The sequence below is a fragment of the Pleurodeles waltl genome, chromosome 4_2 (assembly GCF_031143425.1).
Source record: "Pleurodeles waltl isolate 20211129_DDA chromosome 4_2, aPleWal1.hap1.20221129, whole genome shotgun sequence".
NCBI classification, from domain to species: domain Eukaryota; kingdom Metazoa; phylum Chordata; class Amphibia; order Caudata; family Salamandridae; genus Pleurodeles; species Pleurodeles waltl.
The window spans coordinates 895,150,244-895,166,602 of NC_090443.1; the positions used below are offsets into that span (position 1 = coordinate 895,150,244).

The 16,359-nt window shown below is 44.8% G+C and overlaps 1 protein-coding gene across 1 annotated transcript in view; it reads right to left on the reverse strand.

The window, feature by feature from the left end:
• The window catches only part of RNF11 (ring finger protein 11), a 102,359-nt gene extending 86,514 nt beyond the window's left edge, over positions 1 to 15,845 (reverse strand). The window contains exon 1 of the mRNA XM_069232687.1: positions 15,391 to 15,845. Within this exon, the coding sequence (XP_069088788.1) occupies positions 15,391 to 15,513 (123 nt within the window). The 5' untranslated portion in view covers positions 15,514 to 15,845. The remainder of the gene's footprint in view (positions 1 to 15,390) is intronic.
• Between the last annotated feature and the right edge of the window lie 514 nt (positions 15,846 to 16,359).

Here is a 16,359-nt window from a genome sequence, read left to right on the forward strand (position 1 = left end):
CAGCATGTTGTTAGTCATCTCCACGGAGCCAGAAGATGTGGGTCCAGTCTGCCAAATGTGTGGATAGTTGGTCCATGAATGTGGGTTGCTGTGTGTGGAGCGTATATACTGCCTAAGACCACCAGATTGGCACCTAGTTTCCGAAGAACGAGCATGTACCTGCTCTCTGGGTCTACAACCAATTCATGGACTACAATGGGGATACCTGCTCAAATCCAGATCATGTCTTCCATCAGCACCCCCCCCTTCCCCAGGCATAGGTGGAGAATTTGGTGGCCTGACCCCTCCAGTTTTTCTGCCAATGAAGACCTACATCAAGGTCAACGTGAGATTCTTGGAGATAAGCAACATGGACTTTGTGGAGCTATAATAGTGAGTGAATTTTATAGCGCTTGGTGGGTTTATTTATGCCGTGGATGTTCAATGCAAGGAAGGTGTACTTAGGTTGATGAGCCATGTTGCTTTCAGTAAACAGCAGTGTTAAGGGATTTGTCCCAGTGTCCCCCGGGATCCCCTTTACCGTCCGACCTCCAGGAGATGTAAACAAAGAGGGAAACCGCTTAAGGGGGTGGGGTTGTTGCAACAAAATCATGGTGAGAAAGGAACAAAGCAGACAAAATTGTTAGTGAGGCTCCGAGTAGCATACTGGTTGGGAGGGCCCAGCAATTGAGAAGCAATGGGAGAGGAGCTCAGTAACAGAAGGCATGACCTCAGAGGTGCCCCCAATCTCCAGCAGAGATCAACAGGGTGCTAAGCAATAGGTGAAGGCTCTCTGCTCTCCAAGGGCTCTATACATAGGGTGCTCAGTGTGCTCCTTATATAAGATAATCAACTGTTTGTGATGTCGTAAGTAGGGAGGACCCTTCCCATCACGTGGCGGGACAGAATCTATTAGAGGTCTTCAGAGTCAGAGGGGCCAGAGCGTTACGCAGCTTGTATAATAACATGTATTTCTCCTATCAAGCCTGGTGCCATAGTTTTCCTCTTGTAAAGTTTTACGGCCTGTTGTGTAAATCTGGTCAATGACAACAAGGATGAAAGGTGCCCCAAATCACCAGAGTCCCAGTAGGGCCCCTTAAATTTATATCTAGTCCACATAATATCCTCAACAGCAAAGAACCATATTTTTGGAAGAGGTAAGTCACAGAGCTACGTCATCAAAAAAAAAAAAAAAACTTTCCAAGAATCATATTCCAACATATAGGTTGGTATCAATGTAGGGACTTTTTGATAAAAAGGCCAAGTGGCCTGTCAATATATCATCTCAGCAGGAAAATCTTGGAGTAATTAAATGGCATCACGGAAGTTTTCGGTTATTTACCTCCTCTTCTAGGTTAGCCACGTCTAAAAAAAATAAAAGCTAGTAGCAACATGATCATTATATAAAAATCTGGTTAGGAATTAGTGTGATGTTGCTATACAAATTAACCCAATCTACAAATTGTATTGCACTGGGCAGGAAAGAAAAGGGGCAATGGTGCATGTAAGCTGTAATGCAATGTGGCTGTACAGGCTCGAGGTTGGCATAGAGTACACCATGAGGGGAGTCACAAAGGTATCACAGCTGATACAGGATAATCATCAAACAGATAAGCATGAGCTCACCTCAAAGATGGGGAGATATACTGAACTGTGGGGTCAAGTATCAGAGGAGCAGTTCAGTAAAGGAAAGGGGCACTGGATGGTTAAAGAGAGCTTATCAGCTTCCATCCAGATGCAAAAAGGATATAAACAGAAGAGACCCTAGGCTGAACCCTTTAGCAGCACACCAAAGTGTGGCCTGCTACCATGCACAGCTTGGTCACCTTCAGGGGAGAGGAAGCACAGCACCATCTTTGGTAGTGGGTTATAGGGTGACCAGACGTCGCGGTTTTCAGAGGACTGTCCCGGTGTCCGAACGTTTCTGTTAATTTTAAATAAAATGTCCCGGTTTTTGGGGCGAAGGTCAGGTCAACCTGTGAATGCTATGTTAATTTTAAAAGAAATATCCAGTTTTTTGGGACAAAGGTCAGGTCAACCTGCAAGGCAGAAGTGAAAGGTGTGCTCTCCTTTCACATGCAGCTCTACAGTCTTAAATAACCGACAAAGTAATGTACTGGTTTCTACCCGTCTGCTGCTGCCTGCTCCTCTGCGTGCGTGTGTGTGTGTGTATATATATATATATATATATATATATATATATATATATATATATATATATACACACACACACACACACATATATACACACACACAAAGACATATACACACACATTTACAGGGCAGGTCGAATATAAAAGTGAGACTAAGGGCTTTAGTCCTACTTTTATGTCTGACATGTCCCTTATTTTCCTTTTCAAAATCTGGTCACCCCTTATACGTTATGAAAGGGGTCAGGAGAACAAACCACTCTCCAGCAAAACACTCTGATACCAGCATAAACGTAAAACGCAGTGTAAGATCTTAGACCGTCCGGATGGCTTTGCAGAGCACAGTATTTATTTTTAAAGCCAACAATCCAGATTTTATGACAAGACCGGAGGCTCCTATTATGCGTTTCTTTTCTCACTTTATTCTATAGCAGCAGTCAAGAAGAAACTACAAATCCAATGAGGCTAACACAAACAGCTAATGGGATTGGAAACGTAGTACAAAACATACCCACCAATGGGGGTACACCTATGCCATTATGTCACTTGACTGCAAGCAGCCCTCTTTTCTTGCTGCTGCAGTCAAGATAAGTTCACCTTTCACGTTTCTCTCAAGTTATTGGCTTTATTTATATGTCTTTTAAGATTATTACTGTTTTATTGTTATATGTTGTATGTTTAAGCACTCCGCTCACGCTCGGGTTATTTTATTTTCAGCTCCAGGCAGCAACCGTTGCATTGCTCCTGGGCTGCATTTCTAAAATGTCAGTCTGCTCCGCGCACACAGCGTACCAACATTCTCTTTCGACTCAGGCAACAACCGTCATTCGGGTTGCTCCTGAGGCGAGGGAAACCCCTTGAGAAAGCGCTCTCCGCGTTCCTGTCGGTTTATCTGCCGTTCCTCACGGATTTCTGCACCGACCTGCTTGGCTCCTTCCAGTTCGACCGGCAATAATTGTTCTACTGTGCCAGCGAGTCACCTGGGGCTGAAACTCCACCCGGTGGAGGAGTTTTGGCTTCCTGCCCGTTTTCTCCTCAATTTTAACCCTGTGTTGACTGGGTTTCCTCAAAAAGGGCTCAAAGCTTTGTTTTCTTTCATTTTCTGATATGGAACCTGATATTTCTGAAATGGAACAGGGTGTTCCTAGCGATTTGGAGGATATCAGACACGAACTCTGTACATTTATTAGGAGTTCTGTACATCAGGCAGTGTCATCTTCCATCCAAAAATTATCTAAAAATTTGAGAATTTCTTTTTCAAATCTTTTGTCCAGATCTTCGGCCCAAAACTGCGGGGGAATGCAGTCAGCGCCCAGCACCCAAGGCAACTGTTCTGGCGCAAAAGGATAGTGAGCTTGTCTCACATATGACAGAGGATGCGGTTCCTCATAAGACTCCTGCCAAGGAGTATAATAATATGGCTTCTTCTAAACCAACTTTAAAACGTAAATTTAAAGCGCATAATGTTACTCCACCTGTCTCTGCCATCCCTGATACGGATGAAGACATGCCTGATGCAGACTCCGACTGTTATATTTCTGACAAGGATGATAATGTTCATTATGTGTTCCTCCTTTAAAGAAACCTAAGGTTTCCTCGGCTGCTTCTCTTTTTGATGCAGAGGGTTTCCCTATGTTTGACCCAACACATATTCTCCATCCCAACTCAACGGAATGGTTTTCCGCAGACCATGTGGGCCGTTATGTGGCTCAAAAATTATTTTCCCCTCTGGACAAACAAACGAGAGCCAAATTAAAGTCAGAATGCCCTCGACTGGCTCTTCCTCACAAGGCTACCATCACTCCTGCTATTGATCATCCTTTGCTGACCTTTTTCACCAAATTGGGCAAGGACCCTCGTAAAGGGGTTGACAAAGCATGGTCGTCCTGTCAGGACAAGCTGTTGGACGTCATTGGTCCACTTACACGGATCTTTGACCTGGTGGAATCGGCCAGGTTGGAAGGCACCTTTTTAGACCCAGAAGAATTGTCATTGTGGGTCCTACGTGGTTTTTGTCTACTGGGGAACGCAAACTCGTCTCTCATCCACGAACGAAGGAAAGGTCTCCTTATCAAACTAGACCCCAAATGAATCAATTTGGCAACCGTCCAACCTCATGTACAAATGGAAGGACAGCTTTTTGGGGAATTTTTTTTATAAAGGACTTGAGTAAATACGTAGCCACATTTACTTCATTGGAAATGGTCCATCTCATCTCTCTTGAAGTAGACTCCCTGCTACAAAAACAAGCGGTTTCAATCACCCGTCCGCATCCGTTGGGTTTTACCAGCCCAATTTTCTTAGTTCAAAAGAAGAACAAAAAGATGCAACCAGTTATCAATCTCAAGCATTTCAATCAGTTTGTGGTATATCGCCACTTCAAAATGGAGACCATTCTTCACCTCAGAGATATCCTACTCCAAAACGACTGGATGGTCCGTCTGGACCTGCAGGATGCATATTTGGTGGTTCCTGTTCATCCAGATTTCAAAAAATGTCTTCAATTTCAATGGTTGGATCGAACTTATCACTTTACCTCTCTGCCCTTTGGTCTATCGTCAGCCCCTTGGTGCTTCACCAAGCTCAGGAAACCCGTTGGTGCTTTCTTGAGAGCACAAGGGATAAGACTTCTAATTTACCTGGATGATATCCTCATCCTAAGTCAGTCTTCTCAAACTCTTCTTGTTCATTTAAACACTACCTGCTCTATCTTAGAGAAAAATCTCTTCTAATTCCCACTCAAGTCATAGAACTCTTGGGAGTCCAGATCAATTCTCTTTCGGCAACTCTTCTACCCACTGCAAAAATAAAATCCATTAAATCAGAAATTCTCAAAATCCTTTGCAGCTCTCTCATTGCTCTCCGATCTTTAGCTCGAGTAGTAGGTCTTCTGTCCTCCTTCATCCAGGCAATTTTTCCCGGTCCCCTTCATTACCGTTCTCTTCAAAGACTGAAGATCCAACACTTGAGGAAGGGGCTATCGTATTCGGACCTCGTTCCTCTAGACCTTGAGTCATGTACAGAGCTTCAATGGTGGATAGACCATTTAGATGCTTGGAACGGGAAAAGTATTTTTCCATCAGCCCCAGATAGAATCAGATGCAAGCTGTCTGGGTTGGGGGGCCTGTTGTGGTCCCATCTCGACTGGAGGTATTTGGTCATCCGAGGAGTCCAAATTGCACATCAAATTGTTTAGAGATGCTTGCTGGCTCCTTTGCAAACAAAAGTTTAGCAAAACACAAAGTTCATTGTGCAATCCATCTCAGGATGGACAATATCTAAGCGGTCAGATATATAAATCACCTTGGGGGCACAAAATCCAAACCCCTGGCGGATTTAGCCAAGAGCTTCTGGGAATGTTGCCTTTCAAACCATCTTTTGGTTCACGCAGAATATCTGCCAGGTGCTCTCAATTCAGTAGCAGATTGGCATTCCCGTCATCTTCGAGATGCCAGCGAATGGAGACTCCATCCATCGATTTTCCTTAAAATTCAGTCGTTATGGGGTCCCCGGTCTATAGACCTCTTTGCTTCCCGTCTGAACACTCAGCTTCCTCATTTTTACAGCTGGCGCCCAGATCCCTTAGCCTTGGCATCAGATGCCTTTTTACAGGATTGGTCACTTTCCCTCAACTACGCCGTCCCCTCTTTCATCTTGATCAACAGGGTGCCAGCACATCTCAGACATCAGCACGCCACTATAATTCTGATAACCCCATTTTGGCAGTCCCAGGTTTGGTTCCCCACTCTTTTGAAACTTTCTGTGGATTTTCCCTTACTCCTTCCATCCTTCCCAGACCTACTGTTGGACCCTCTTCATCGTCCCCACCCCCTTATTGTGGACAACATCCTCACCCTATCCACCTGGAAGATTTCGGGAATTCACAATCTTTCCCTCTTATTTCATCAGAAGCTTCTCAATACATCTCAAATTCCTGGGCCCCTGGCACCAAGAAGGCCTACTAATCAGCTTGGTCTTTATGGCACAGCTGGTGTTTGGGAAAAAGATATCGATCCCTTTTCAGCAGATGTAATATTTGTAATCAATTTTCTGGCTGCAGAGGCCAGTAAAGGTAAAGCTTTCCGCACTATCAACCTTTACAAATCAGCCATATCTTCTAATCATATCCATGTCAACGGGAAACCTCTAGGTGAACATCCGCTGGTGTGCAGACTTTTGAAGGGAGTAAAATTTTCCAAACCTCCTCTACCTAAGTACAGTCAGTTGTGGGACGTTAATGTTGTTTTAAAATTCCTGATGTCTTTGCCTGACAATCCAGTTCTATCCTTAAAACTGTTATCTGCTAAATTAACAATGTTATTATGTCTGGTTTCCATCAAACGTTTATCTGACGTTAAAGCTTTGGACGTCGCCAATCGGCAATTCACTCCTTCTTGTTGTTCTCGGTTGTACGACGGACTAAGACTAACCTACCGTCAGTTTTCTATCCTTATTTTCCACAACATCCGAAATTATGTGTGGGTCAATGTTTAAAAGTTTACAAACAAAGGACTGCAGATTTAAGAACATCGTCTGTTTCCCAACTCCTTATCTCCTTCAGGAAACCCTATAATCCTGTTTTTTCCGCTATGCTGGCCCATTGGGTTAGGTAGATCATGTCCTTAGCAGGTATCGACATTTCCAGATTTGGAGCTCCTTCTTCCAGAGGGGCTATGGCTTCCAAAGCTTTTTGGGCCGGTTCTCGTCTGGAGGATATTCTGAAATCTGCAGATTGGTCTAATGCTAATATATTTAAAGTTTTTTATTGCATACCTGTTGATAGTGTTTCATTCAATATAATTAATATGCTTTAACTCGCATAATAGAAGCCTCCGGTCTTGTCATAAAATGTAGATTTTCCTAGTTTATGACGGAAAGTCTTAATTTTATTAAAGACACGGAGGCGAGTATTATCCCACCTCTGGTATAAATGTTGCCTTCTCCCTCCCTTTCTTCCAGCGCCAGTTTCCACCAATCAACCGGCGACTTAGATGTCTATCCTGTTCCAACACCATTTTCCAGATGAACTCTTCGATCCCTTCAAGTTCTAGATCTTCCCCTTCTGGATTATCGGAGCATACCTACCTTAATGGAATTTTAGACTTCTGTTCTGACATGTTTTCATTTGTTATGGCTTTATTTATTCTTTGTTCCTTGTTCACTTTATTTACCTCCGATTGACTTCGTTCGCAAGTAAGAGGGTTGCTTGCAGCCAAGTGACATCATAATGGTATAGGTGTACCCCCATTGGTGGATATGTTTTGTACTACGTTTCTAATCCCATTGGCTGTTTGTGTTAGCCTCATGGGATTTGTAGTTTCTTCTTGACTGCTGCTATAGAATAAAGTGAGAAAAGAAATGCATAATACTTGCCTCTGTGTCTTTAATAAAATTAAGACTTTCCGTCATAAACTAGGAAAATCTACATTACAGCACACCTTTTAACATGGTTAAGTACACTGGGAAATAACTAAAATCAATCAAATAAAAATAAAAGGCAACGATTTCCTTTATTTATTTAAACAGAGACCACAAATGTTTTAAAAGTTGGTTAAACTAAAGGAAAGTAGCAAGCAAAATTCTAGAATAGGAATCTAGGTCGCAAATCAAAAGTTATCAATCCAAAGAAGATGTGCGCGGTCTGTTTTCGGGAACAAAATAAACACGAGTCCCAAGAAAGCTCCAGGTTGGTTCATTCTCAATCTCCCCCTTTTGAAACAACATCAATGGCACAATGTTGAGCGCCAAAAGAATTAACTTCAGGAAACAGCATCGGCTGTTTGTTTCAGCTAGTGCAATTCAGGAACGTGGAGTCAGGACAAACTTGGAAAATATGACAGTCTGGAAAAAGAAAACATTTATGACCTAATTTCCCCCAAAAAAGACCCCCCCCCCCCCCCCCTCGGTCAGGTTTTACGTTGCATATCTAAAACAGATGTTGGATCACAGTTTACAGACAAGTGCGTGCAGTCTATCCATAGAAAGTAGGTGGTTTCTCCTTCTCTATTTCCAGTAAATAAGAAACGAATGGCATCAGACGGTGATGTCATCCAAGAACTGCTACAGAGAAGCGCCACCACTAGAAGGCAGGATGTTTATTCATCAAATAAGTCAGCTAACCCGCTCCTGGGATCTAATTCCACATTAAAAAACACAATCAGGAGCTAAAAAAAATAATTCATGGTGATGTGCGTTAATAGTCAAGGGGAAACAGATTATTTGATCTGGACAGTCTAACAGGGCTTTGCTTCTTTGTTCAAAAAGGCATAAACATGTTTACGAGTTCCCTCACAACACAAAAGAAAGCTAGCACCCCATTGGCTTACAGTTTCAATAAGGTAGGTCTCAGAACAACAACCACAACAAATACACAATGCAAAGAATGAGAACGAAAAAATGGCTAAGACAGATCAGCAAGAACCACGTTAAAATCACAGTTCACTTACTATCTGGTACAGAAAGCAAAGGAATGCGTGTATCTGTACTGTATATAAAAATTGTTTATGATCACGTGGACCCCTGCGTCACCCTAGTAATCGTTATTACACTAGAATCGAGGCGCAAGAAGAAGGTGTGCATGTGAAACTCAAAGTTTCAGAGCTCAAGTTGGCAAACCATACATGACCTTTTCCAAATGTATTCAAGGAACGTTATCAATTGCCCAGTGCACGTCCTCTATTACCAGGGCATGTGAAAAGGGAGGGGGAGTGGGGTGCACCATTCCCTACTCCACCATATTTGCCATGTACCCCTTCTAGATTCTTACATCTTCCATGCACAAGGAAGCGGCCTACCTCCTCACTGGAAAGCTCGAACCCACTTCCTTGTACTAGCCCAGAAACAAGAATATCCACTTTTTCTCGTTTCATTGGTTCGACACTAAAGTACTATATAAAAGAGAGGGGGGGATTTTCGTGGCAAAGCCAGACAGCTATCCAAATCGCTCAACATTCAGTAAGCAACTTTGTGCAATTGTATTATCCCCCGAATGGCACTCATATGACGTGAACGTTATTTCACTGTGCAGCACCGTTTCCTCATACTCTCCACCTGGGTCGCTCGCAGCCAAGGCTGCCTATTATTGTATCCACTCCCCGCCCCACAGACTGTACGGTATGTATATGCCCCGCCCCTCGCCTCTGTAGAAGACTCTCCACTTCCGGGTTGTGTGTCTGGCTCACTCACAGACAGCAAAATGCTGACTTTCAAAGTCATACTTTGCTTGCAAACAAACCGTACCTTGCACAAGGCCCGGCACTGCCACCCTGCGCCTATTTTGTGCGGTAATGCAACGAGGACAATGCAGCATCCCTCGCGGTGTTCTGGTCCGGAAGCACGTGCTGCAATGCTGCGCCCGGACATCCCTACAACCGGCTTTGGACGCAGGTAGCACAATCATAAGGCCTCGTTGGCCCCTCAGTTCTGTACTTGGGCTGAAAATGCACTAAAGATGACCGCAGAGGCCGAGGTAAATGCCACACTGCAGAGTTAACATGATACTCCATTCTTTCTAGTTCAGAGCATTTCAAACACATACCTACCGCACTATCACAGTAATGCGGTGTAACTGAAGTGGGTGGGCTGTTGGCGATATTGAAGACTTCCAAGTATGCTACAAAGTTTACCAGTCTGTCAGTCCGAGAGAAGGAGTGTTATGAGAGACACACGAGAACGATTACCGCAAATGTGCTCATAACTAGTGACTAAACCAAGCTCCAGCACACCGATGACTGCAGACATACATGAGGGGTACAGCCCCACAAATACCGACGGATGGGAATGAATTCAGTAGGGTTTTTCGCTGTCCACACTGAGTGTGACCACGACTCTATGAGGATATACGAAAGACAATCGTGTCAAGCAGAGGCAACGAAGGAAGACAAGAAGTTATGGAAAGGTAGGCAGGGACTGTATGCTGCCAGGAGTTTGTGAGGTTCAAGGTAGCAAAGTGCAGGACCATAATGTGTAACGGCTTTTGTTCTTTAAATAGTTACGAGCACATCTTTCCTGAAGCTAGAAGTGGGCACTCACTGAGAGAGATGCCAAATAGTCTAGCATGAGAGGTTGTGACGCTAGAGGACAGAGAGGCAAAGCTTTGGCAATGCAAAGACAAAGGATAAGAGCTACAAACAGGCGGCATTAGCAGTCGTTATGTAGGGATGTGCTTGCTCCAAGAACGGCGCATAGAATGAAAATTATAGAATGACAGCATGTAGGAAAGTACCATCTTGCCTGGCATGTTACCCCCATTTTTACATGTATGTAAGTTTGTTTTTGCCTGTCTCACTGGGATCCTGCTAGCCAAGACCCCAGTGCTCATAGTTTGTGGCCTGAATGTGTCTACCTGTGTAGTGACTAACTGTGTCACTGAGGCTCTGCTAACCAGAACCTCAGTGCTTATGCTTTTCTGCCTTTAAATTTGACACTATAGGCTAGTGACCACTTATACCAATTTCAATTGGCACACTGGAACACCCTTATAATTCCCTAGTATATGGTACCTAGGTACCCAGAGTATCAGGGTTCCAGGAGATCCCTACGGGGTGCAGCATTTCTTTTGCCACCCATAGGGAGCTCAGACAAACCTTTACACAGGACTGCCACTGCAGCCTGAGTGAAATAACGCACACGTTATTTCACAGCCATTTTCACTGCACTTAAGTAACTTATAAGTCACCTATATGTCTAGCCTTCACTTGCTGAAGGTTAGGTGCAAAGTTACTAAGTGTGAGGGCACCCTTGCACTAGCAAAGGTGCCCCCACATAGCTCAGGGCCATTTCCCCGGACTTTGCGAGTGTGGAGACACCATTACACATGTGAACTACATATAGGTCAATACCCATATGTAGCTTCACAACGGTAACTCCGAATATGGCCATGTAACATGTCTAAGGTCATGGAATTGTCACCTCAATACCATCCTGGTATTGGAGGGTGACAATTCCATGATCCCCCGGGTCTCTAGCACAGAACCCGAGTACTGCCAAACTGCCTTTCTGGGGTTTTCACTGCAGCTACTGCCAAACCCCTCAGACGGGAACACCCTTATAATTCCCTAGTATATGGTACTTGGGTACCCAGGGTATTGGGGTTCCAGGAGATCCCTATGGGGTGCAGGATTTCTTTTGCCACACATAGGGAGCCCAGACAAACCTTTACACAGGACTGCCACTGCAGCCTGAGTGAAATAACACACACGTTATTTCACAGCCATTTTCACTGCACTTAAGTAACCTATAAGTCACCTATATGTCTAACCCTCACTTAGTGAAGGTTAGGTGCAAAGTTACTAAGTGTGAGTGCACCCTTACACTAGCAAAGGTGCCCCTACATAGTTCAGGGCAATTTCCCAGGACTTTGTGAGTGCAGGGACACCATTACATGCATGCACTACATATAGGTCAATACTTATATGTAGCTTCACAATGGTAACTCCGAATATGGCCATATATCATGTCTAAGATCACGGAATTGTCCCCCATGCCAAATCTGGCATTGGGGTGCCAATCCCATGCATCCCCGGGGCTCCAGCATGGACCTCTGGTACTGCCAAACCAGCTCTCTGGGGTTTTCTCTGCAGCTACCGCTGCTGCCACCCCACAGACAGGGTTCTGCCCTCCTGGGGTCTGGGCAGCCCAGTCCCAGGAAGGCAGAACAAAGAATTTCCTTTGAGAGAGGGTGTTACACCCTTCCCATTTGGAAATAGGTGTTGAAGGCTGAGGAGGGGTAGCCTCTCCCAGCCTCTGGAAATGCTTTGAAGGGCACAGATGGTGCCCTCCTTGCATAAGCCAGTCTACACCAGTTCAGGGAACCCCCAGTCCCTGCTCTGGCGCGAAACTGTACAAAGGAAAAGGGAGTGACCACTCCCCTGTCCATCACCACCCCATAGGTGGTGCCCAGAGCTCCTCCAGTGTGTCCCAGACCTCTGCCATCTTGGATCCAGAGGTGTGAGGGCATTCTGGAGTCCTCCGAGTGGCCAGGGCCAGCAGGTGACGTCAGAGATCCCACCTGATAGGTGCTTACCTGACTAGTTGGCCAATCTTCCTCTGAGAGTTACTTAGGGTGTCTCCAGTGGGCTTTTCCTCAGATAATGACTTGCAAAAATTCACCAGAGTTCCTCTGCACCTCTCTCTTCGACTTCTGCTAAGGATCGACCGCTGACTGCTCCAGAACGCCTGCAAAACTGGAACAAAGTAGCAAGAAAACTACCAGCGACATTGAAGCCCCTAATCCTGCCGGCTTTCTCGACTGTTTCCTGGTGGTGCATGCTTTCGGGGCTGCCTGCCTTCATCCTGCACTAGAAGCCACAAAGAAATCTCCGTGGGTTGACAGAATCTTCCCCCTACTTCAGCAGGCACCAAAACTTCAGCGTCACCGGTACTCTGGGACCCCTCTCATCCTGACAAGCCTGGCCCCTGGAACACAGGTGGTGGACCCAAGTGGCTCAGACTGTCCAGTGGTCCAACTGTCCAAATTTGGAGGAGGTGAGGCCTTGCCTCCTCTCTCCAGACAGTAATCCTGTGCACCGTGTGAACTGCAGCTGCTAGGGCTTCTGTGCACATTTCCAAGGAATCCGTTGTGCACAGCCAAGTCCAGGTCCCCAGCACTCTGTCCTGCATTGCTCAACTCCCTGAGCTGACCTTCGGCTTCGTGGGACCCTCTTTTGCAGTGTTGAGACGACCGGCGTGTTCAGACTTCTTGAACCTGTGTTCAAGGACTTGTACGGGTGCTACCTTCTTGTGCGTGGGCTCTCTACGTTGCTGAGGGCCCCCTCTGTCTCCTCTCCCAAGTGGCGACATCCTGGTCCTTCCTGGGCCCGGGCAGCAACCTTTTTCTTCAACTGCGACTCTTGAAGCTAGCAAGGCTTGTTTACATTCTTTTGCCAAACAAACACCTCTCCATCCTCCAGCACTCTGTGGGACATCTTCCGCACGAAGGAGAAGTTCCTAGCACCTTTCGTTGTTGCAGAATCTTCAGCTTCTTCCATCCAGAGGCAGCCATTTTGCACCTTCATCCGGGGTTTAGTGGGCTCCTGCCCCCCGGACACTTTCACGATTCTTGGACTTGGTTCCCTTCCTTTACAGGTCCTCAGGTCCAGGAATCAGTCTTCAGTGCGTTGCAGTCTGTTGTGGTCTTTGCAAAATCCTCTATCACGAGTTTAGTGTGTTTCTGGGGAAATAGTACTTTACTCCTACTTTCCAGGGTCTTGGGGTGGGGTATCTTGGACACCCTTAGTGTTCTCTTACACTCCCAGCGACCCTCTACACACCACACTAGCCTAGAGGTCCATTCGTGGGTTTGCATTCCACTTTCTTAGTAAATGGTTTGTGTTGTCCCTAGGCCTATTGCATCCTATTGTATTCTACAATGTTTGCACTGTTTTCTAACTGTTTTACTTACTTGATTCTGGTTTGTGTGTATATTTTGTGTATTTTACTTACCTCCTAAGGGAGTATATCCTCAGATATTTTTGGCACATTGTCACTAAAATAAAGTACCTTTATTTTTAGTAACCCTGAGTATTGTGTTTCTTATGATATAGTACCTATATAAGTGCAATAGTAGGAGCTTTGCATGTCTCCTAGTTCAGCCTAAGCTGCTCTGCTATAGCTACCTCTATCAGCCTAAGCTGCTAGAACACTACTAATAAGGGATAACTGGACCTGGCACAAGGTGTAAGTACCACAAGGTACCCACTATAAGCCAGGCCAGACTCCTACAGAGCTGTTTTGCTTAAATGTTATGACCAGCTGGCATAGCTGAAGCGGCAGAATTGCAAGGGGCCCGCCTGAGTGTTCCTCCCCAAACTATAAGAATAACCTATAGTACCATAACTTCTCACAAAACACATATGGTCTACCTCAGTGATTCTTACCCTGTGGCCCAAGGGGGTCCGCGATTCTTATTCAGGAGGTCTATTACAGCTTGGAAATTAAATATTAGCATATGTAAGTGTATGTAAAAAAAGAAGCAAAAATAGAAAATTTGAGCACGTTCTCGAAATGTAAAGGAATTTGAAAATGAAGGCTAAAAATTAAGTTTGTATCCTCAGATTGGTTAGTGGAAGCGCATCAAACAGAATATAGTATGGGCAATGAGTGGCCTCAATTGATTTTGGAAAAGCTCAACCATTAAAATTAACAAATTTGACTTTTTATATTTGCAAACTAAATAAAATATTTCATAATTTGTGTTTTCTATGAAAGCTTGATTTAGTCTTTAACGCTCTTGTACAGGCTCAAATCATTGAAAATCTCAGGCCGGAGTCCCTGGCTTCCGGTAATTTTCAAGTGGGGTATCAAAGAAGTCAAAAGGTTAAGAACCAGTGCTCCGCCTGGTTTAAGGACTTGGTATCACCCTCTACCCCGTGATCATCACCCAGTTTCTTAATTTACGTATTGGAGTTATCATTTTCTATTAGGACTGAGTAAGGCGGGTTACAAAGAACCGTTTTAGCTTAACGTCTGGGCTCTATACCTGGAACGTTAATGATTGTGTCCTGCCCCCCGTGCTCTATACTTGGTATAAACAGTGCTGTCCCTCCCCAATTCGTATTATTTCACAACACAGACTATGTTTTAACATGCAATAGTAGGTAGGGCTTCTTACAAAAGATTGTTTATTCCTATTGTAGTGTTCTTTTTGTTCCTCCAGACACCGTTTGTGTCGTAGGCGGAACTGTCATCACATCCATTTCCAGGGCCTCCCCCATTTTGTGGTATGCACAGTTTAACCCCAAACGTTGCACAGTTCTTGTTCTCACTCGTCCAAGTCCTTACAGCAGCATAGCTTATCCCTCCCATGGGTTCGCCTGTACAGTGATGCAATCCTCTCAAGGCGCAGTGCTATATCGGTACCGACCGTTTCTTTTTCTAACAAGGACGGCCCATACTTTAATGTCCCAACAAAAAACTAAGAGAATTTCCTAAAAACGCTATTTTCCCCTTGTCACTAGATACTTAAAACAGTAACCATAAAAAGAAAACACTTTAAACTGTTCTAGAGCTGCATTATTGACACCTTACTGTTAATTAAAATAAATACATACACCAGTGTTAAAAATGAAATCCTGTGGCTTTGTTTAAAAATATATTTAAGTGCAATGTCCGGGCCTTTTAAAACGCTTAAAATGTGAACAAATAGCCGGTATTTTTCTCTGGGAAAGGTGGCATCCCTACAACCCTGTGTTACCCAACCTCTGCTCCTAGTCTCTACATTTTAAGCCCCTTGCCGGATGCCTGGTCCCCCCAAGCTTTGTACCTGGTACGGCGGCGGCGGCTCCTGGTCCAAGTCATTTCCCTCCCCGTAACTCGCCCGGTCGGACTGAGATTCGTGCAGAAGAGAGATGTCATCGGAGGTGGGGGATTTCAGACAATTGCCCATACTGAGCCCCGTGCGCCTGGTCACTGCTGCTTACTGGCACTGCGGAGGGGTGCAGGTAAGCGTCCGTGCTGTTGCCCCATGTTGAACAGTAGGCCGGGATCCCCAACACTTTACAACTCTCCACCCGCAGCGATCTTTACGCACAGCCCGCTTGCGAGGGTGACTGCAAAGGACGCAGCCAAACCCCCTATGTGTGGCATCCAAGAGACTGCCTCCAGCCGCCGCCGGACTCGGACCAGACACTGCAAACAGGAGGGGGACCCGACGCAAGATGATGTGGTAGAAACTGGTGCTGTCCTTCCTCTGTGTTTGCAGTTTAGATGCCACCCCTTGGAGACAAAAACAATTGTGTCAGCGCGCCTCTTATCCCTGAATGGACGAACAAGGCGGCCATATTTAAAGGACGTATCAGTCCCACTGTTTAGTGATACTAAAATGTAACAGCGGAATAACTCAAAAATACTGCTTGCGCCAAACGTGTTTGCTCTCTCATCTTGCAATTTCCTGTTTTAATAAATATAGTTGTGCGCCGTTAATTAATTCACCTTCTTGGCTTTGAACAACACTAAGCAAACAGCAGCTGAGACAAACTGGCTTATGGGCTTGTACGTGGCGAGTAAAATGGAGTGGTCCATTTTTAAGTACGAAGGAATGCTAAATAAAGTACTACTTATTTATTAATTAACATTTCATTCATCATTTTTTCATTGTGTGTTTAGTTTTAGAATGTCAAAATACATATAAACTACATATCCTTCAAAACACCAATACCAGTATCATAAATCAAAGAAAGAATCACAGGTAGGTTTGAGAAAAGATATTTTGAAACTCAAAGGAGGAACATTT